This window comes from Oncorhynchus gorbuscha, linkage group LG05 (assembly GCF_021184085.1).
Source record: "Oncorhynchus gorbuscha isolate QuinsamMale2020 ecotype Even-year linkage group LG05, OgorEven_v1.0, whole genome shotgun sequence".
NCBI classification, from domain to species: domain Eukaryota; kingdom Metazoa; phylum Chordata; class Actinopteri; order Salmoniformes; family Salmonidae; genus Oncorhynchus; species Oncorhynchus gorbuscha.
The window spans coordinates 87,023,974-87,048,206 of NC_060177.1; the positions used below are offsets into that span (position 1 = coordinate 87,023,974).

The 24,233-nt window shown below is 43.2% G+C and overlaps 1 protein-coding gene across 1 annotated transcript in view; it reads left to right on the plus strand.

Moving 5' to 3' along the window:
- LOC124036622 (titin-like) overlaps positions 1-19,873 on the plus strand; it is a 44,890-nt gene extending 25,017 nt beyond the window's left edge. Inside the window, 4 exon segments of the mRNA XM_046351433.1 lie at positions 8,629-8,856; positions 9,314-9,827; positions 9,830-10,905; positions 18,659-19,873. Of these exon segments, the coding sequence (XP_046207389.1) occupies positions 8,629-8,856; positions 9,314-9,827; positions 9,830-10,866 (1,779 nt within the window). The 3' untranslated portion in view covers positions 10,867-10,905; positions 18,659-19,873.
- Positions 19,874-24,233: the final 4,360 nt, after the last annotated feature.

A 24,233-nucleotide genomic window follows, 5' to 3' on the forward strand; every position in this document is an offset into this window, starting at 1 on the left:
CATACAATGACAACTTGGTTTATAAACCATGGATTTCTAACCACTTAATATTATTGTTGTATCTGATTTTAACAGCTAACATTTAAATGGCCATAATAAATTGATATGCCGATAGTGGGCAACCTTGTTTTACACCTCTTGACAATTTAAAACTTTCTGACAAGTTGACATTATTTACTATTTTACACATAGGGTTACTATATACAAGTTGACATTATTTACTATTTTACACATAGGGTTACTATATATAACTTTAACCCATTTTATAAGAGATTCTCCAAAATGGAAATATTCAAAGGCCTTTTCAAAGTCAGCTATGAATACCAGGCCTGGTTTCCCAGATTTAACACAGTGTTCTATTGTTTCCAGTACTTGTCTTATATTATCGCCAGTGTATCGTCCATGCAAAAAGCCTGTCTTATTAGGATTAATAATACCCAACAATAACTTTTTAATTCTATGTGCTAAGCATTTTGCTAGAATTTTTGCATCCCAACACTTATGTGTAAGAGGCCTCCATTTTTTTCAATGGACTGTATCTTTATATTTACCACTTGGATCTTGTTTCAGTAATAATGAAATCAGACCTTGTTGAGTGTCCGATAATCTACAGTTTATATAGGCGTGGTGAAAACATGCTAATAACGGTCCTCTGAGTATATCAAAAAGGTTTGCTGTACCTCCACTGGTATGCCATCCAGCCCTGGAGTTTTCCCAGACTTAAAGGCTTTAATTTCATCAAGAAGTTCCTCTTCTGTATTTTGGTCTTCACACGAGTCTATCTGTACAGCTGTTAATTTTACATCGTTGATAGAAAATAAATCTAAACAATTAGCTTTGGTTAGTGGAGATGGAGGAGACTGAAATTAAAACATTGTAAGTCGCTCTGGATAAGAGCGTCTGCTAAATGACTTAAATGTAAATGTAAAGTACTTTACTTCCTCTTTCAAAATATTGTTTGGTGAATTATGAGTGACAGTCATTTGCATCAAGTTTCAGTAAAAAAAATGGTAGCATTTCTATGTTGAAGATTAAAATAGGATTTGGAGCATTTCCCCCCATATTCCATCCAGTTTGCTTTATTTTATAATATATTACACTTGAGATCTTTCTTGAATAAGTTCCTCAATTTCTTTTGTTTTTCCTGTAACTTATTCTGAACCTCTATGGCACAGTTTCTATTGCGATCTATCTATCTATCTATCTATCTATCTATCTATCTATCTATCTATCTATCTATCTATCTATCTATCTATCTATCTATCTATCTATCTATCTATCTATCTATCTATCTATCTGTCCTTCCATTCCCTTTCTTAATATGGACTATTTTGATCTAAATTGCTTTTGCTTTAGAGATTAGTACTGAATTGCATGGCCTCTAAAGGCACATTTAAAAGTGTCCCATACAATCTGCTGTACCTAAGTTATGTCAGAAAAGTCAGTTATGAATTCTTCTGTCCCAGTTATAAACAAGTTATCCTCCAATCGGCTTTGATTCAATTTCCAATATATGCGCCCACATGGAAATTCTGTGAGACTAATATATATGCCAATTATGTGATGGTCTGACTGCTTTCTGTCCCCTGTCGACACTTTTTAAACTTCTGGTGCCAGAGAGAATGACATAAGAAAGTCATCAAGAAGACTAGCTTGATTGAGTCTCCGCCATGTATATATCACTAGGTCAGGATATTTAAGCCGTCCATACATTCATTAGTTCCTATCACGTTTCAGGAGAAGACCCAGATGCAGACAGTGTTGAAGTAACAGAGGTTAGTTGCTAGAACAGGGGGCAGGCAAAACGACAGGTCAAGGGCAGGCCTGTCGACACCTGGAGGGGGGTGGAGACAAGCACAAAGACAGGTGAAACAGATCAGGGTGTGACAGTTCCAATATATCCATGACATTCGTGGTTTCCTTGTATTGCTTGTAAGGTTGATAAATTATTATATATATTTTTAAAGAAGCGCCGATCATCATTATTTTTAATGAGCCATATCAGTTTATGGTCCAATAACATATTTAAAATCATCCATCTACCTTGAGGATCTGCCTGGACAATTTGCACATTCGGATCAAAACTACTGTTAATCAATATCATCACCCCTTTTGAGTTTCTTTGCCCATGGAAGAAATATACCCCCCCACCCCCCAGTCCTTTTTCCACACAACTTTTGAGTTTCTTTGCCCATGGAAGAAATATACCCCCCCCCCCCAGTCCTTTTTCCACACAACTTTTGTTGAATCAGTTTCCTGTTAACAATAGATATTCCTTCTCTTTTAGACAGGTAAATACTGATCGTCTTTTCTTATTATCTGCTAAGCCATTACAATTATAACTGGCTATATTTATTTCACCATTTACAATAATGAGATACAAGCTTCAAATCTATTTCATCATAATATATGTTTGTAAACTCACCATTTAAAAAGTACAATAGTGACTGAGTGTCCATATACCTGTACCATGATATTTGCATTGGTACTAAGTAAACCTCCAATTGTACCCCAGTATTCCACCCACTAAAACCTCTCCCCATCCCAATTTGGTTTGTCAACCCAGGGACCAGCAGACCACCCCTGTCCCCCCGTATCCCAGGGCCCCCAAGAGACCGGGACCCATCCTTTGAAAAGAGCACACAGTGCCACCCACAGAACAGAAATAGATCAACCGCCAAAAGCATTTCCATTGCCCTCACCTCCATTTGTATTATATATATAGGTATTAAAAAATAAATATATATTAAAAATCCTGCTTATTTTAATTTCCCTATTTAACAAATAATATTTGTGAAAATGTAGGCAGGATTGTTACCTCTAACCATGATTGTCATTACAAAAATGATGTTTTTGGCAAGCAATTATTATTTTTGCCAACAATTATTGTGATTCATCCCATATTGTCCCTAACATCTTTACTCCCTAGCAACAGTTGTACTCCCTAGCAACAGTTGTACTCCTAGCAGCAATTAAATTCAATACATACACACATACGCACACAAACACTTTCCCACACAAACAACTATAAACTCAGTTGCTCAACAGTTGTTCCATCCCAGAGTCCAACTCAAGAAAGGACTTGATATACTAATGCACATACAGTTCTAGCTGTTTGAGAAGGCCTGCAAAATTGAGCAGAACCTGGCAAAAGATCAGAGATCAGTTACACCCCCTTCCCCTGAAACACACACACGCTGGCCCCCCGTTGTGACCATATTCCCAAGCATCTCTGTGCAGTCAGACCCTGCCAAGCAGGCTCAGAACCTTGAGGGGGCGGTGCTGCTCTAGTAGGTCTCTGATCACATTCAATTTTCTGATTTGGCGAGTAAAGACTACTTACAGTTGGCCCATAAAAACAGATAAGGACTTCTCCTTAGTGTAAGGGTCACTCAGGTGGGTGTCTAGGTTATAGGGTTGGGGACCGTTCCATCGTGATAGGACAATAAATACACTACGATTATAAGTTATTTAAAAATGTGTATATCCCATATCTGCAAGTCAGATGTTCATTTGTTTACTGTGAAATAGCATTGTATCTGGTCAAACACAATTTTGTCTAAACGTTTACTAAGGGACGGTAGCAGGCTGATTGGTCGGCAGTTTGAGCCAGTAAAGGGTACTTTGCTAATCTTGGGTAGCGGCATGAATTTTGCTTCCCTCCAGGCCTGAGGGCACACACTTTTCTGTAGGCTTAGACTGAAGAGATGGCAAATAGGAGTGGCAATATAGTCCGCTATCATCCTCAATATTTTTCCATTCATTTTCTCAGAGCGAGGCGGCTTGTCATTGTTGATAGACAACAATACTTTTTTTTCACCTCTTCAAAACTCACTTTACGGAATTCAAAATGATAATGCTTGTCTTTCATAATTTGGTGAGTTATGAATGGATGTGTAGGTTCAGTTTATTGTTGTCCTGCCTAATTTTGCTAACCTTGCCATTTAAAAAAAACATTAAAGTAGTTGGCAATATCAGTGGGTTTTGTGATGAATGAGCCATCTGATTCAATGAAGGACGGAACCTTTTTGCCCAATATTGCCCAACATTCATTTAGCCTCATCCCTCTCAACCATATAATTGTTCAATTCCTCATCAATCCAAGGGGATTTAACTGTTTTTTATTGTCATTGTGTTAATGGATGCGTGCTTATTAGTAACTGGGATAAGCAATTTCAGAAATGTGTCAAGTGCAGTGTGTGGTTGCTCCCCATTACACACAACAGACCAACAAATATTATTTACATCTTCAACATAGGAATCACTACAAAACCTCTTGTATGACCTCTTATACTGTACACTATATTAGGCCCAGCCTTTGGAACTTTGGTTTTCCTAGATATGGCTACCATATTATGGTCACCACATCCGATGGGTGTGGATAATGCTTTAGGGCAGATTTCTGCAGAATTAAAACTTCTTCAGGATTGGTGAGCTAACGTAGGCTAATGTGATTAGCATGAGGTTGTTAGTAACAAGAACATTTCCCAGGACGTAGACATCTGATATTTTGGCAGAAGGCTTAAATTCTTTTAAATATAACGACACTGTCCAATTTACAGTATCTTATATAGTGAAAGAATACCATGTAGATTGCACAGTTTTGAACATGAAAAGTTATTAATAAACAAATTAGGCACATTTGGGCAGTCTTGATACGCCTTTACTTCCTAACCCTCGGGAAAGGTGTTTTGCTGCTCAACTGTAGGAGCAGTGGACACATCTTCACAATGAAATAGGAGTTTAAAAAAACAATGTTCCCTCATAAGTGGAGTTTGTTGCATAACACTTCTTTCAAGAGTTGTTGGTTCAATTCCAGCAGGGATCACATGTAAATAATGTATGCAACCACTGCACCCTGCTCTGTACTTCACTGTGGATAAAAGCATCTGCTATAAGTGGAACAACATTTTGCTTTAAAAACCAAGGGATCAAAGAAACACTCACCACAATAAATAATCTGTTGCCACATCAAAAGAGGGATGCTTCACTGATCAGAACATAATGTTAAATGGTCTTGCACTGTGTCCAGGGCTAATAGGGCTCTGGTTGAAAGTTGTACACTATTTTGGGGGGGGGATTTTACTTTTTTTTTTAAAACTAGGCAAGTCAGTTAAGAACAAATTCTTATTTTCAATGACAGCCTAGGAACAGTGGGTTAACTGCCTTGTTCAGGGGCAGAATTACATATTTTCTTACCTTGTCAGCTCAGGGATTTGACCTAACAACCTTCCGGTTACTAATCCAACACTCTAACCACTAGGCTACCTGCCATCCCAATGTAGGGAATAGGGCAGGTTTCCCCAACTGGTGGCCCACCAAGTTACACACCAAAAAAAAAAATATATATAAATAAAATAATAATAATAATAATAAATAAATATATATATATATATATATTTTTAATTGTTGGATATAAAATACTAAAAACAAAAATATGTTCCAATGTATTCCCACGTATATAAATATTAAATATATATGATTGTATATAAATGTAATCAAGGTTTGACGTGATTATATTTTAGTGTAATATTATATATGTTCGGGCTTCTTGTGGTCAATTTGCAGTCTACAAATGATGTGTAATTATGTTCTGGCCCCCTGACCATCCGCTCAAGAAAAACTCGTCCCGGGACTGAATTTAGTTGATGATGGCTGGAATAGGGTGTCATTTAGGGCACAATCTGCGTGAATCAGACAGGAGTTTTCAATTAAATTGATGTTGAATAATAATATTTTATGAAGAGTTGTGAGGTGAGATACATCAAGGGGGTATTGTTTGAGACTTTGCCAAAAATGGTTTTGTTGGGAGAGTAATTATGACAATTAATTTACAGACTGGTGATGCCTGCGTGCCACATAACCATTGAAATGCTAAAATGCTATAATTTCAATAAATAATAATAATACATTTTATTTAATGCCCCTTTCATAAAACCCAACGAGAGTCAGCAAGGAGGGACAGGTTTAGAGTACGAGTCATGGAGGGTTTTCATTCCCATAAATACGAAGACATGAGAGGCTTGGATAAACGTTTCAATATAGCGTTTCAATATATAAATTAATAAGACATTAAACATGTTTATAAATCTTCACAAATAACGAAATACCTATTTATTAATAATTTATAAATATTGTATTAACGATTATTCATCAAATATATTATTAAGTGTTGCCAGAGGTTTTCTGTGGACGCAGGAAGGATCTCATATTACTGCTTGACTGAATGAATACCGGGATTGAGACTACTTTCCAACAACAGGTGGTGCTATTCACTATTTAATGGATGTGCTTGAACAAAACAGCGGAGAGCTATGCCTACAGTCAACGAGTAGGCATCGTAGCAATGAGTGTCAATGGTGGGCATCAGTACAGCAATTGGTATTTTAAGGTAAATTAGAATACTTTTTGTCGTATAGCTAGATAATGTGTGGTGAATTATTTCAAAGCCTTTTATCTTTGCAACAACATTTTGTCTTGGAAAACTATTGCATGCAGGCCTTGTTCTATCCCAGCACTAAAACAGCCGACTCAGCTAATCAAAGTCTTCATGGTTATTTTAATCAGGTGTTTTAGAGCATAGATGTGGAACCAAAGACTGCACACCCGGTAACTCTTCAAGATCAGCAAGGAAGGACGGGTTAGTGAGGGACCACATTTAAAAAGCACTACTAGTTTGCATACGCCACCCTCTTTCTTGAACTTTGCCCCTCCCACATCACGCTTTAAAACCATCTCCTTTCTTTCCAGAGCTCTTACCTCTCGCTGAGTCAAAGCGAAAGACATTCTAATACAAGACTGGCGACATTCCTCTTAACTTGCATTTCATATCTTCATAATGTGTATTATAACAGAAGAAAACTAATATCTCATTCGTTTCCATGAACGAGGTCACGCATCGAGAGAGACTACAGTAGGGAAGCGGCAGATTACGCTTTTTTTTGGAGTATAGCAGTGCAACTTTCTATCTTTTTCAAGAGAGGAAAATATCGGTCTCGAGAGCATCGTGGTTCTCACTGGACCGGAGTGTCATGCTCTTAGTCAGTCAGAGGTAAATGTCCATCTACTATTATCATCTGAAGATCTGCAGTGATCTGTATTGTGAAAATAAGATATTATGGTTTGAAATTCGGGGGGCTACAACCACTTGTTGGTGTGATGCATTTAATTTTTTGTTGTTGTAATATTGTGGATATACTGTACATTTCAAAGCACTCCAGTTTTGAGGGCGAATTACTACAGTTCAGTGTTGTTGTGTGAGGGTAGTATTTTCCCACACCACAGCTACATTAAGGCTGCGACTGGAGATTCAGAGACGATTACACGTAATGACACTTTAATAACAGTTGTAATAACTTTTTAAAAGACCTACATCGTGTTGTCAACACCATAGCATTACATATAGAGCTGATTCATAGGATCTCTGTGGTCAAAACAGCCTTGAGCTTCAACTTGTATGAGACCATACCATTGCCTGGAAAGCATATGGATTACACTGATATAGCCTAGTAACTTCCGTGGTCCTAGTAATGTGAATATTAGGCTGATTACAGTTCTCTCCATAATGTGGTAAATGGAACAGAATATGCATTGTCTAGTTATCTATCCCCAGGGTATGTGTAGTCTAATCAATCTGTCATTGGAAATAAGTCTTAGCTGCTGGTTAATGGCTTTAAGAGTTTGGCTGAAACCTTGTCCTCTCCCTACAGCTAGTTTGTTCTTCACATGTTGATTCCACTAATATGGCTTATAAAGCTATTTTGGAGTAATTCAGCACAAAATCAAGTCTGAAAACAATCAAGCCATTGGGATACAGTCAACAGCTAACAGACAGAGTTGGGGAGTTGGAGTTGCCTCAGAGGCACACAGCTGTTTGTCATTTAGGAAGGCTGTATGTTTTTTAGAGAAAAAAAACGTCAGGAGTTTGGCTTGTATGACATCACTCAAAGTCAAGATGCCATTGTCTCTGGCAGAGAAGGCTTACTAATGCATTCAAGACAGGAGCTGACTATAACGATTTTCCATTGTGTGTGTGAGTGCATTTAGCCTACTGTAGTGGTTCTCAACCAGCAGTACTAGCATCCCTGGGGGTACTTCGCCTATCCACGAGTAGCCTAGCTGTTAAAGCTCTTGTGCTAGTAACCATACAGTTGCGGGTTTGAATCCCTGCACAGGCAAGGTGGGAAAAAAATGTCTCCTTTCTGCCCTTGAGCAAGGCAGTTATTGCTAAATGGTAAATGGTTGAAGGCATTCAGTTGTGCAACTGACTAGGTATCTATCCCCTTCCCTATTTGAGAATGCTTACGAGACCATAGCGTTATGAGACTGGTAAAATGCACATTAGGGGGTTGCTTCAAGGGTAGTCTGGGCAGAGAAAAACCTACTTGCTGGTACAGTAACCAAGAAAGGTTGTGAACCACTGACCTAGCGTATGAGCTATTGGTCTTCTGTGTTAAAAGCAGGTAATAACATTTCATCTGTCTAAGCACTCAAGATCAGAGTTGTGCAACAAAGATTAAAATAACAGTGTGCAGGTAGTTCATGTAGCTTTTAGTATTGCAGTTAAGGACTAGATATCAGTCTCATTTATGTTTGACTCTTTCTTCTTCTCCCTCCCTCATCTCGAAGGATCCAATGAAAATGTCCGTCTGCACGCATGAGAACCGCAAATCCTGCCTCAGCTCAACGTCCATGAACATCTTCCTGTTTCACAAGTCATCGTACGCGGACAGTGTCCTTACGCACCTCAACGCGCTCCGGCAGCAGCAGCTCTTCACCGATGTCCTCCTCCACGCTGGGAGACGCTCCTTCCCCTGCCACCGTGCTGTGCTGGCTGCATGCAGTCGCTACTTCCAGGTAAAGACGCTGGGCTTTGTTCAACGTTGCAGGTGATTTTGCAGACGACTGCTGACTGACTGATGTACAGATGTAGGATCTTAATTTGACCAATTTCATCGCAGGAGTAAAATAATCCTGCAGGAGGAGGATTTAATGAATAAAACAAATAAGTGATAATTTCTAACAGGAAATTCGTTTTGATAGGCTACAGTAGGCTATAGTTTAGGTGTGAGCTCTAGTGAAAGAAAGGCTTTTCAGTGAATGTATGTTATTCACAAGTCTCATTTGAATTTCCTGAGTCGACCACAGAATGATCAAGTTAAGATACTACATCTGTACAAATCACCTTGCAACATGATTATCAATCACTGTGATCATCTCCAATAGGAAAATATGACACGTTTGCCGCCATACCAACGTTAACAATGCTACTGCTAACAAGCTAACTCTTGGTGTCCCACTCTCTTTGTTCCAGGCCATGTTCAGCGGAGGTCTCCGGGAGAGCCAGGCCAGCGAGGTGGACTTCAGGGACTCCATCCACCCAGAGGTCCTGGAGCTCTTACTAGACTATGCCTACACCTCCCGGGTGGTGATCAACGAGGAAAATGCAGAGTCCCTCCTGGAGGCCGGAGACATGCTGGAGTTCCAGGACATCCGGGACGCCTGCGCTGAGTTTCTGGAGCGGAACTTGGCTACGTCCAATTGCCTGGGCATGCTGCTGCTGTCCGACGCCCACCAGTGCACCAAGCTGTCCGAGCTCTCCTGGGGCATGTGCCTCAGCAACTTCCCCACCATCTGCAAGACGGAGGACTTCCTTCAGCTGCCCAAGGACATGGTGGTGACGCTGCTGTCCCATGAAGAGTTAGAGACGGAGGATGAGAGGCTGGTCTACGAGGCCGCCCTCAACTGGGTCAACTATGACCTGGAGAGGAGGCACTGCCACCTCCCCGAGCTGCTGAGGACGGTCCGCCTGGCCCTCCTCCCCACCATTTTCTCATGGAGAACGTGTCCACAGAGGAGCTGATCAATGCCCAGACGAAGAGCAAGGAGCTGGTGGACGAGGCCATACGCTATAAACTCAGGATCCTCCAGAACGATGGTGTGGTCAACAGCCCCCTGGCAAGGCCCAGGAAGACCAGCCACGCCCTGTTCCTCTTGGGAGGACAGACCTTCATGTGTGACAAGCTGTACCTGGTAGACCAGAAGGCCAAGGAGATCATACCCAAGGCCGACATCCCCAGCCCCAGGAAGGAGTTCAGCGCTTGCGCCATCAGCTGTAAGGTCTATGTTACCGGCGGGAGGGGCTCAGAGAACGGTGTGTCCAAAGACGTGTGGGTCTACGATACGTCCCGCGAGGAATGGTCCAAGGCAGCGCCTATGATCATCGCCCGCTTCGGCCACGGATCGGCCGAGCTCAAAAACTGCCTCTACGTGGTTGGAGGACACACAGCGGGTACAGGCTGTCTCCCCGCCTCGCCCTCTGGGTCACTCAAACAGGTCGAGAAGTACGACCCGGTTGCCAACAAGTGGTGCATGGTGGCGCCGCTGAGGGAGGGCGTGAGCAACGCGGCGGTGGTCAGTGTCAAACTCAAACTCTTTGCCTTTGGAGGAACCAGCGTCACCCACGACAAATTACCCAAGGTGCAGCTCTACGACCCGCAGGAGAATAGGTGGTCTGTCCCCGCCTCCTGCCCACAGCCCTGGCGATACACAGCCGCCGCCGTCCTCAACAACCAGATCTTTGTGATGGGCGGCGACACAGAGTTCTCGGCGTGCTCTGCCTATAAGTTCAACAGCGACAGTTACCAATGGACTAAAGTAGCAGATGTGACAGCCAAGAGGATGAGCTGCCAGGCAGTGGCATCAGGTAACAAACTGTATGTGGTGGGAGGCTACTTTGGCACTCAGCGGTGTAAGACTCTGGACTGTTACGATCCAACACTGGACGCGTGGAACAGCATCACTACCGTACCCTACTCACTCATCCCCACAGCATTCGTCTCCACCTGGAAACACCTCCCAGACTGAGGACTGGACTCAGACTCAACGTCGAGCATCGGCCTCACGGTGAGTGGAATGATGGATGATAAATATTCTTGGCTCCACGGTAACGGTTGTCCGTTTGTCCGGTTGTCTGTTTGTCTCCGACAAGTACAATATTGGAATGATGACTGATATTCAGCCAGAAACACCACAGCAGTCCTCCTGCCTCACAACTCATATATCTTTCTAAATCATAGCACGGAGCTAAATAGTCATCCACTATTCAAATATTAATACATTAATAACTACTAATAAGTAATTGGGCACATTTAAAAACAACCAATTCCCTATCATTACTATATTATTGTAATATTAGATGATAATGCAGGAATACAGAGGTGTCTCCTAATAGGGTGATAGACTGCAGCCATGAGAGTCGACCCAGGAACATTAGTCTACTCAGATGTTATGAGAGTAGACCCAGGAACATTAGTCTACCCAGATGTTATGAGAGTAGACCCAGGAACATTAGTCTACTCAGATGTTATGAGAGTAGACCCAGGAACATTAGTCTACTCAGATGTTATGAGAGTAGACCCAGGAACATTAGTCTACCCAGATGTTTTTATGAGAGTAGACCCAGGAACATTAGTCTACCCAGATGTTATGAGAGTAGACCCAGGAACATTAGTCTACCCAGATGTTTTTATGAGAGTAGACCCAGGAACATTAGTCTACCCAGATGTTTTTATGAGAGTAGACCCAGGAACATTAGTCTACCCAGATGTTGTTATGAGAGTAGACCCAGGAACATTAGTCTACTCAGATGTTATGAGAGTAGACCCAGGAACATTAGTCTACCCAGATGTTTTTATGAGAGTAGACCCAGGAACATTAGTCTACCCAGATGTTGTTATGAGAGTAGACCCAGGAATATTAGTCTACTCAGATGTTATGAGAGTAGACCCAGGAACATTAGTCTACCCAGATGTTGTTATGAGATTAGACCCAGGAACATTAGTCTACCCAGATGTTGTTATGAGATTAGACCCAGGAACATTAGTCTACCCAGATGTTGTTATGAGATTAGACCCAGGAACATTAGTCTACCCAGATGTTGTTTTGAGATTAGACCCAGGAACATTAGTCTACCCAGATGTTGTTATGAGATTAGACCCAGGAACATTAGCCTACCCAGATGTTGTTTTGAGAGTAGACCCAGGAGCATTAGTCTACCCAGATGTTGTTTTGAGAGTAGACCCAGGAGCATTAGTCTACCCAGATGTTGTTTTGAGAGTAGACCCAGGAGCATTAGCCTACCCAGATGTTGTTTTGAGAGTAGACCCAGGAACATTAGTCTAGCCAGATATTGTTATGAGAGTAGACCCAGGAACATTAGTCTACCCAGATGTTGTTTTGAGAGTAGACCAGGAACATTAGCCTACCCAGATGTTGTTTTGAGAGTAGACCCAGGAACATTAGCCTACCCAGATGTTGTTTTGAGAGTAGACCCAGGAGCATTAGCCTACCCAGATGTTGTTTTGAGAGTAGACCCAGGAGCATTAGCCTACCCAGATGTTGTTTTGAGAGTAGACCCAGGAACATTAGCCTATCCAGATGTTGTTTTGAGAGTAGACCCAGGAGCATTAGTCTACCCAGATATTGTTATGAGAGTCGACCCAGGAGCATTAGCCTACCCAGATGTTTTGAGAGTAGACCCAGGAACATTAGCCTACCCAGATGTTGTTTTGAGAGTAGACCCAGGAACATTAGCCTACCCAGATGTTGTTTTGAGAGTAGACCCAGGAACATTAGCCTACCCAGATGTTGTTTTGAGAGTAGACCAGGAACATTAGCCTACCCAGATGTTGTTTTGAGAGTAGACCAGGAACATTAGCCTACCCAGATGTTGTTTTGAGAGTAGACCAGGAACATTAGTCTACCCAGATGTTGTTTTGAGAGTAGACCAGGAACATTAGTCTACCCAGATGTTGTTTTGAGAGTAGACCAGGAACATTAGCCTACCCAGATGTTGTTTTGAGAGTAGACCAGGAACATTAGCCTACCCAGATGTTGTTTTGAGAGTAGACCAGGAACATTAGCCTACCCAGATGTTGTTTTGAGAGTAGACCAGGAACATTAGCCTACCCAGATGTTGTTTTGAGAGTAGACCAGGAACATTAGCCTACCCAGATGTTGTTATGAGAGGGAAGAGCAGGTAGAGTGGGAGGGACGTGTGGAGGCAGTGATTTGTGCTAGGTCTGTCCAGTGGGACTAGGTAGAGAAGTTTAGATGGGAAGTCTATGGTGGTGGCCCACATTGTTTATTGAAGTAGAAGCCTGATGTCTGTTTGAAAGGCCTGGGTGGGCTGAAACCCATGGGCTTGCACTGTGGTGTGTGTGGAAGGGGAGGGGGAGGGTCATAGCTCTGGTCTGATAGAAAGCAGAGGGGAGTGGAGTGGTGGTCTTTGTCTTCTAAGGAATGCTTCTCTCTCTTCTCTCTCTCTCTCTCTTACCATACAGCTCTCTATTGTCCAACCTGTTTGATTAGAATTGGGATAAAGGGACATGGTGGTGGTAGGCAGCGCAGGCCTGGAATGCTTGTCAGTGGTCATTGGCTGACCCCCTAAGGTCGATGTCCACGCCCCCATGGAAATCGAATTAGCATATTTTAAAAATCCCCATTAAAATCAGTTTTTAAAATCTATTTTTAAAAATGTAACTAGGTAAGCCAGTTAAGAACAAATTCTTATTTACAATGACTGGACCAATTGTGTGCCGCCCTATGGAACTCCTAATCATGGCCGGATGTGATACAGCCTGGATTCGAACCAGGGACTGTAGTGACACCTCATGCACTGAGATGCAGTGCCTTAAACCGCTGCACCACTCGGGAGCCCTAATCTAGTTTAAGGTAGAGAGATCTGTTTTTCTCTATGACCTCCACAACCGTCTTGGGACTCGTCTGAAGTCAGTACAGTCGATCTGCCAACTTCTGTCTGTAGCGTCTGAACAGTTTGGGCTACACACTAATTATGACCCCTCTGTCTGTGTAAAAGTGAGACCTTACAACCTGTAATTAAAATTGATTATTTGGGGGTTTGTATCATTTGATTTACTCAACATACTTACCACTTTGAAGATGCAAAATATTTTTTATGGTGACACAAACAAGAAACAAGACAAAAAAACAGAACTTGAGCGTGCATATCTATTCACCCCCCCAAGTGAATACTTTGTAGAGCCACCTTTTGCAGAAGTTACATTTGCAAGTCACTTGAGGTGTGTTTCTATAAGCTTGGCACATTTAGCCACTGGGATCTTTGCCCATTCTTCAAGGCAAAACTGCCTCAAGATGGATGGGTTCTGCTGGTGTACAACAATCTTTGTCATACCACAGATTCTCTATTGGATTGAGGTCTGGGCTTTTTACTAGGCCATTGCAACACATGTAAACGTATCCCCTTAAACCACTCGAGTGTTGCTTTAGTAGTATGCTTAGGGTCATTGTCCTGCTGGAGGGTGAACCTCCAACCCAGTCTCAAATCTCTGGAAGACTGAAACAGGTTTCCCTCAAGTATTGCCCTGTATTTAGTGCCATCCATCATTCCTACAATTCTGACCAGTTAGCCAGTCTCTGCTGATGAAAAACATGCCCACAGCATGATGCTGCCACCACCATGCTTCACTGTGGGGATGGTGTTCTCGGCGTGATGAGAGGTGTTGGGTTTGAGCCAGATATAGTGTTTTCCTTGATGGCCAAAAAGATTAATTTTAGTCTCTTCTGACCAGAGTACCTTCTTCCATATGTTTGGGGTGTCTCCCACAGGCCTTTTGGTGAACACCAAATGTGTTTGCTTATTTCTCTCTTTAAGCAATTGCTTTTTTCTGGCCGCTTCTTCCGTAAAGCTCAGCTCTGCGGCTTAAAGTGGTCCTATGGACAGATACTCCAATCTCCGCTGTGGATCTTTGCAGCTCCTTCAGGGTTATCTTTGGTCTCTTTGTTGCCTCTCTGATTAATGTCCTCCTTGCCTGGTCCATGAGTTGTGGTGGGTGACCTTCTTTTGGCAGGTTGTGTGCTGCCATATTCTTTCCATTGTTTAATAATGCGATGTTCAAAGTTTCAAATATTTTTATAACCCAACCCAACATTTGTACTTCTCCACAACTTTATCCCTGACCTGTTTGGAGAGCTCCTTGGTCTTGATAGTGCCCCTTGCTTGGTGGTGCCCCTTGCTTGGTGGTGCCCCTTGCTTGGTGGTGCCGCTTGCTTTGTGGTGCCCCTTGCTTGGTGGTGCCCCTTGCTTGGTGGTGCCCCTTGCTTGGTGGTGCCCCTTGCTTGGTGGTGCCCCTTGCTTGGTGGTGCCCCTTGCTTGGTGGTGCCGCTTGCTTAGTGGTGTCCCTTGCTTAGTAGTTGCATACTCTGGGGCCTTTCAGAATTGGTGCATATATACTGAGATCATGTGACAGATCATGTGACACTTAGATTTCACACAGGTGGACTTTATTTAACTAATTATATGACTTCTGAAGGAAATTGGTTGCACCAGATCTAATTTAGGGGCCTCATAGCAAAGGGGGAGAATAGATATGCACCCACCACCTTTTCATTATTTCGTAAATAATCCTCAGTTTGACCTTCTGAAAACAATTCCATATAGCTTGGTAGAACCCCCCTTCCCCGGCTTAGACAGATGTGCCAAAAAGACGTTTCCCAGTCTTTCTTTTATCTCTCAGGTATAGGACAGACACTTCAGAACAAAGTTCCTTTAGATTTTTGTATGGGCTAATAGCAGTAAGGTCCCCCTAAAACATTCTTAATAAAATGTTTTTTTTCATATATATTTTTGATACTTCAAGGGGTCTTAAAATATTAATTTTTGTGCAAAAATGATGATATTTTTTAAAACAATGACATATATCTTAGTAGGTCGTCCACTCCCCCCTTGCCCCAGCTCAGACAGGGCTTACACTCTTACAGGTTAATCACTGTTGTCCCTGGCCTTTCCCACAATGGAAGATGGAGGGGGTTTAATGAAAAGTCTCCCTTCCAAGAAACCTACTTCCAGTAAATGGTATATGTTGTAATACAACTCTAGACACTATCAACCAACTGCCGACATTAAATCTGTTTTAAAGTAAAGTTCACAACATTTTGTTTCATAACATACCCAAGAGGTCGTTCAGAAATATAATCAATAGCAAAAGAATAACAGATCTCTCCACTGCCACGTGTGCATTTCATTGGCATGTCTTTAACCACGAGTCCTTATGGGTTGTTTTGAAGTCCAAAAACAAGTGGAATTCACTTACATTTTAGCAGACGCCCTTATCCAGAGAGACTTACAGGAGATATTTCTCCCATTCAACCAGATCTGTTAAGCTGAGTCCATCCGTGGGAAGTCCATAAGTGCTCCATACCTTTTTCCAGGTTTTTTCATAGGGAACTCCATAGCAACATGGTGTGCAATGTGCAGCCTGTGGAATGTTGCCCACCTAGGTAGCTAAGGCAGTAAATGCTGGAGCGTTGGAGTGGTGGGGGAAAGTCTCTCTCTCTCCCTCTTTATCTCTTTCTTTATCTCTCTCTTTATCTCTCTCTCTCTCTCTCTCTCTCTCTCTCTCTCTCTCTCTCTCTCTCTCTCTCTCTCTCTCTCTCTCTCTCTCTCTCTCTCTTTATCTCTCTCTCCCTCTTTATCTCTCTCTCTCTCTCTCTCCCTCTTTATCTCTCCCTTTTATATATTTCTCCCTCTTTATCTATTTCTCCCTCTTTATCTCTCTCTCCCTCTTTATCTCTCTCTCCCTATTTATCTCTCTCTCTCTCTCTCTCCCTCCCTCTTTATCTCTCTCTCTCTTTATCTCTCTCTCTCTCCCCCTCTCTCTCTCTCCCTCTCTATCTCTCTCTCTCTCTCTCCCTCTTTATCTCTCTCTCCCTCTTTATCTCTCTCTCCCTCTTTATCTCTCTCTCTCTCTCGCTCTCTCTTTATCTCTCTCTCTCTCTTTATCTCTCTCTCCCTCTTTATCTCTCTCTCCCTCTTTATCTCTCTCTCCCTCTTTATATATCTCTCTCTCCCTCTTTATCTCTCTCTCTCTCTCCCTCTTTATCTCTCTCTCTCTCTCCCTCTTTATCTCTCTCTCTCTCCCTCTTTATCTCTCTCTCTCTCTCTCTCCCTCCTTATCTCTCTCTCTCTCCCTCCCTCATCTCTCTCTCTCTCTCTCCCTCTCTCTCTCTCTCCCTCCCTCTTTATCCGTCTCTCCCTCTTTATCTCTCTCTCTCTCTCTTTATCTCTCCCTCTCTTTATCTCTCTCTCTCTCCCTCTTTATTTCTCTCTCTCCCTCTTTATCTCTCTCTCTCTCCCTCTTTATCTCTCTCTCTCTCTCCCTCTTTATCTCTCTCTCTCTCTCTCCCTCCTTATCTCTCGCTCTCTCTCCCTCTTTATCTCTCTCTCTCCCTCTTTATCTCTCTCTCTCCCTCTTTATCTCTCTCTCTCCCTCTTTATCTCTCTCTCTCTCCCTCTTTATCTCTCTCTCTCTCTCTCTCCCTCCTTATCTCTCTCTCTCTCTCCCTCTTTATCTCTCTCTCTCCCTCCTTATCTCTCGCTCTCTCTCCCTCTTTATCTCTCTCTCTCTCTCCCTCTTTATCTCTCTCTCTCCCTCCTTATCTCTCGCTCTCTCTCCCTCTTTATCTTGCTCTCTCTCTCTCTCCCTCCTTATCTCTCTCTCTCCCTCCTTATCTCTCACTCTCTCTCCCTCCCTCTTTATCTCTCTCTCCCTCCCTCTTTATCTCTCTCTCTCTCCCTCTTTCTCTCTGTCTTTCTCTCTCCCTTTTCTTTCCTTTGTAGGGTTCGATTCAATCCGTAGCGTTGATGTTCAGCGTTATAGTGCGATTGAAATTTGAAGGTAAATTCCGACTGAGCAGAGACATATTGATGTTCAGCGTTACAGTGCGATTTGAAGGTAAATTCCGATTGAGCAGAGACATATTGATGTTCAGCGTTACAGTGTGATTTGAAGGTAAATTCCGATTGAGCAGAGACATATTGATGTTCAGCAGTACAGTGTGATTTGAAGGTAAATTCCGATTGAGCAGAGACATATGCATTCCGCTGTCGCAGGAACATTGCCTTTAAATGTCAGCCGCGTTACAACGCAGATCTTCAGAACTACGGATAGAAGCAAGTCCTTTTCTCTTCATTTTCATTCTCTGTAGTCTCTCCATCACCAGCTTAAGACTTCACTTAGTCCTGCATGTTGGAGCTCAAAGTCACTGTATCCTGCAATCACACCTGCAACCCTGTACAACCCTGACTATTAAACACCCTGAATTTGAAAAGGTTTTTTGACTCTTCAATCTTGTCCTTTGTTATTCTCTAATTATCCTTGCTTTAACCTTCTATGTGGAAGCAAAACATACTGTAGATACTGTAGGTGTTATTTAGGTGTAAGTATTGTTTAATCAAGCTCTCATACGGTGTGATTTAGGTGTTGAATACTGTTTAATCAAGCTCTCATACGGTGTGATTTAGGTGTTTGAATACTGTTTAATCAAGCTCTCATACGGTGTGATTTAGGTGTAAGTATTGTTTAATCAAGCTCTCATACGGTGTGATTTAGGTGTTTGAATACTGTTTAATCAAGCTCTCACAATAATTCAATCAGGCATATAGATGGTTTGTCTGCCTCTGGTCTTACATTGACTCGCCTCTTGGAAACAATGAGAAGGCTAGGAATGTGAATAGGTGAACTCACCTACAACTGTTATTTTGAACAAAATGATGACCTTTACTCTATAAAAAAAAACCTTTGATTTGCCTGACCTTTATTTTCTCTTGTCTCTCTAGGTCTCGTCGCTATACTGGATGATCTATTCCATTAAAGACTGTGAAGGTGCCAGATATTCAACGGGAGGATGGCAAGAAAGCTTTACCGTTTAACATGAAGGACTGCAGGCAGGTGGACAATCTTATTGGAGTAAAGAAACCTGTGGTGTTTACATGAAGGATGAATATAATATATCTCTACTTTATATTCCTACATTTGTATATCCTTATTTGACTTTAGAGACTATTCAATAACTCAATCATTCCTAATATGTTGTGGGCCTTGTGTATTTGGAGCAATCAAGCCACTAAGACAGTGTTTACACAGGCAGCCTAATTCTGATTTTTTTGAGCAATTATTGTCAAAAGAGCTGATCTGATTTGGTCAAAATACCATTTAATGGAAAGAGAATAAGAATTGGGCTGACTGTAAATGCAGCCGGTGTCACGAGGACTAGGTGAAAAAATCTGTCGATGTGCCCTTGAGCAAGGCACTTAATCCCGATTGCTCCTGTAAGTCTCTCTGGATAAGGGCGTCTGCTAAAATGTAAGTGAATTCCACTTGTTTTTGGACTTTAAAATAACCCATAAGGACTCGTGGTTCAAGACATGCCAATGAAATGCACACGTGGCAGTGGAGAGATCAGCAATCGCCTGTGTTGTTACTGACATGCAACTGTGGGACAAGACCAGTAAAAGAGGAGGAAAGTAGAACCAGAGAAGAACCTCACAATCCCTGGCAGGTCACGTAGGAAAAATGTTCTTTCTGGGTAATTTACAAGGTAAGGGTTATTTACCTTATGCAGGGACTAATTCTATTGTTTGAACTGAATGATTATTTAATTTATTGTTTATTTTTTATTTTTTTGCTGCTTGTTTTCTGTAACAAAATGATGTCACTTTGTTGCCTTTTTCTACTGTATTTTTGTGTGTGTGATTTTACTGCTTTGAGATTGAATAACTGTTTGCACATGTATGCCTCTGATCTGGGAGTATCCCCATTCCTTGTAGACATGGTAGAAGAGGAGCTTCCTCTGCTTTTAATTGAACTGGAGGCTTGCCAAATAAAATGGAGACCCTGAAGAGATATTGTAGGTTTAGCTAAGCAACAAATGGAACCCTATTCCCTATATAGTGCACTACTATTGACCAATATAGGGAATAGGGCTCTGGTCTATAGTAGTGCACTATATAGGGAATAGGGCTCTGGTCTATAGTAGTGCACTATATAGGGAATAGGGCTCTGGTCTATAGTAGTGCACTATATAGGGAATAGGGCTCTGGTCTATAGTAGTGCACTATATAGGGAATAGGGCTCTGGTCTATAGTAGTGCACTATATAGGGTTCCATTTCAGAAGCTGCCATAGTCTTCAGTGTGCAGGTTTCTCTCCAGTTCAGTGGTTGGCTCACTGTCTCTAGAACATAAAGGCTATGAGATGTTTTAAGACAACACCATAATAAAGACACATCTGGTTATTAAAGTACACAAAAATAATAACTCTCTGATGTCCTACTGTACCCATAACAACGTAATCATTCTAAAGGCTGAGTGTTAAAAGTATTAGGAGTACGATGTGCCAAACAAATTGTGACCAAGGGAGAATGGTTCAGCCTGAAATGTACTGCACAGGGCATCTTTAACTGGGGAGCCTAATGCTTCGATCTGTTTCACTGTCCTGTATCACTGTCCTGTTTCACTGTCTCTGTGTTGCAGTGTGTTTCAGCTTGGTATTTCTGTGATCACACCCCTCTCCAACGCGTTCCTACTACGGGCTGGGTTCACTTTGATATGCAGTTGAAATGGCTTAATATTGAAATCCATGAGCCTGAATCTAGATTCTAACAATCTGCATCTTGTCAAAAAGTCTGAAGACACTCAAGCTCACCCTACACACTAACCCAGTTACCCTACCCACTAACCCAGTTACCCTACACACTAACCCAGTTACCCTACCCACTAACCCAGTTACCCTACACACTAACCCAGTTACCCTACCCACTAACCCAGTTACCCTACCCACTAACCCAGTTACCCTAACCCACTAACCCAGTTACCCTACCCACTAACCCAGTTACCCTACCCACACTAACCCAGTTACCCTACCCACTAACCCAGTTACCCTACACACTAACCCAGTTACCCTACCCACTAACCCAGTTACCCTACACACTAACCCAGTTACCCTACCCACTAACCCAGTTACCCTACACACTAACCCAGTTACCCTACACACTAACCCAGTTACCCTACCCACTAACCCAGTTACCCTACCCACTAACCCAGTTACCCTACACACTAACCCAGTTACCCTACCCACTAACCCAGTTACCCTACCCACTAACCCAGTTACCCACTAACCCAGTTACCCTACACACTAACCCAGTTACCCTACACACTAACCCAGTTACCCTACCCACTAACCCAGTTACCCTACACACTAACCCAGTTACCCTACCCACTAACCCAGTTACCCTACCCACTAACCCAGTTACCCTACCCACTAACCCAGTTACCCTACCCACTAACCCAGTTACCCTACCCACTAACCCAGTTACCCTACCCACTAACCCAGTTTAACCCAGTTACCCTACACACTAACCCAGTTACCCTACACACTAACCCAGTTACCCTACCACTAACCCAGTTACCCTACCCACTAACCCAGTTACCCTACCCACTAACCCAGTTACCCTACCCACTAACCCAGTTACCCTACCCACTAACCCAGTTACCCTACACACTAACCCAGTTACCCTACACACCCAGTTACCCACTAACCCAGTTACCCTACACACTAACCCAGTTTACCCTACCCACTAACCCAGTTACCCTACCCACTAACCCAGTTACCCTACACACTAACCCAGTTACCCTACACACTAACCCAGTTACCCTACCCACTAACCCAGTTACCCTACACACTAACCCAGTTAACCCAGTTACCCTACCCACTAACCCAGTTACCCTACCCACTAACCCAGTTACCCTAACCCAGTTACCCTACCCACTAACCCAGTTACCCTACACACTAACCCAGTTACCCCCAGTTACCCTACACACTACCCAGTTACCCTACACACTAACCCAGTTACCCTACCCACTAACCCAGTTACCCTACACACTAACCCAGTTACCCTACACACTAACCCAGTTACCCTACACACTAACCCAGTTACCCTACCCACTAACCCAGTTACCCTACCCACTAACCCAGTTACCCTACACACTAACCCAGTTACCCTACCCACTAACCCAGTTACCCTACCCACTAACCCAGTTACCCTACACACTAACCCAGTTACCCTACCCACTAACCCAGTTACCCTACCACTAACCCACTAACACTAACCCAGTTACCCTACCCACTAACCCAGTTACCCTAACACTAACCCAGTTACCCTACCCACTAACCCAGTTAACACTAACCCAGTTACCCTACCCACTAACCCAGTTACCCTACCCACTAACCCAGTTACCCTACCCACTAACCCAGTTACCCTACCCACCCTAACCCAGTTACCCTACACACTAACCCAGTTACCCTACACTACCCACTAACCCAGTTACCCTACCCACTAACCCAGTTACCCTACACACTAACCCAGTTACCCTACACACTAACCCAGTTACCCTACCCACTAACCCAGTTACCCTACACACTAACCCAGTTACCCTACCCACTAACCCAGTTACCCTACCCACTAACCCAGTTACCCTACCCACTAACCCAGTTACCCTACCCAATAACCCAGTTACCCTACACACTAACCCAGTTACCCTACCCAATAACCCAGTTACCCTACACACTAACCCAGTTACCCTACACACTAACCCAGTTACCCTACACACTAACCCAGTTACCCTACCCAATAACCCAGTTACCCTACCCACCCAGTTAACCCAGTTACCCTACACACTAACCCAGTTACCCTACCCAATAACCCAGTTACCCTACACACTAACCCAGTTACCCTACCCAATAACCCAGTTACCCTACCCAATAACCCAGTTACCCTACCCACTAACCCAGTTACCCTACCCAATAACCCAGTTACCCTACCCACTAACCCAGTTACCCTACCCACTAACCCAGTTACCCTACCCAATAACCCAGTTACCCTACCCACTAACCCAGTTACCCTACACACTAACCCAGTTACCCTACCCAATAACCCAGTTACCCTACCCATAACCCAGTTACCCTACACACTAACCCAGTTACCCTACCCAATAACCCAGTTACCCTACCCAATAACCCAGTTACCCTACCCAATAACCCAGTTACCCTACCCAATAACCCAGTTACCCTACCCACTAACCCAGTTACCCTACACACTAACCCAGTTACCCTACCCACTAACCCAGTTACCCTACCCACTAACCCAGTTACCCTACACACTAACCCAGTTACCCTACACTAACCCAGTTACCCTACCCACCCAGTTTACCCAGTTACCCTACACACTAACCCAGTTACCCTACACACTAACCCAGTTACCCTACACACTAACCCAGTTACCCTACACACTAACCCAGTTACCCTACACACTAACCCAGTTACCCTACACACTAACCCAGTTACCCTACACACTAACCCAGTTACCCTACACACTAACCCAGTTACCCTACCCACTAACCCAGTTACCCTACCCACTAACCCAGTTACCCTACCCACTAACCCAGTTACCCTACACACTAACCCAGTTACCCTACACACTAACCCAGTTACCCTACACACTAACCCAGTTACCCTACACACTAACCCAGTTACCCTACCCAATAACCCAGTTACCCTACACACTAACCCAGTTACCCTACCCACCCAGTTAACCCAGTTACCCTACCCACTAACCCAGTTACCCTACCCACTAACCCAGTTACCCTACCCACTAACCCAGTTACCCTACACACTAACCCAGTTACCCTACACACTAACCCAGTTACCCTACACACTAACCCAGTTACCCTACCCACTAACCCAGTTACCCTACCCACTAACCCAGTTACCCTACACACTAACCCAGTTACCCTACCCACTAACCCAGTTACCCTACACACTAACCCAGTTACCCTACCCACTAACCCAGTTACCCTACACACTAACCCAGTTACCCTACCCACTAACCCAGTTACCCTACCCACTAACCCAGTTACCCTACACACTAACCCAGTTACCCTACCCACTAACCCAGTTACCCTACCCAATAACCCAGTTACCCTACACACTAACCCAGTTACCCTACCCACTAACCCAGTTACCCTACCCAATAACCCAGTTACCCTACCCAATAACCCAGTTACCCTACACACTAACCCAGTTACCCTACCCAATAACCCAGTTACCCTACACACTAACCCAGTTACCCTACACACTAACCCAGTTACCCTACACACTAACCCAGTTACCCTACACACTAACCCAGTTACCCTACCCACTAACCCAGTTACCCTACACACTAACCCAGTTACCCTACCCAATAACCCAGTTACCCTACCCAATAACCCAGTTACCCTACCCAATAACCCAGTTACCCTACCCAATAACCCAGTTACCCTACACACTAACCCAGTTACCCTACCCACTAACCCAGTTA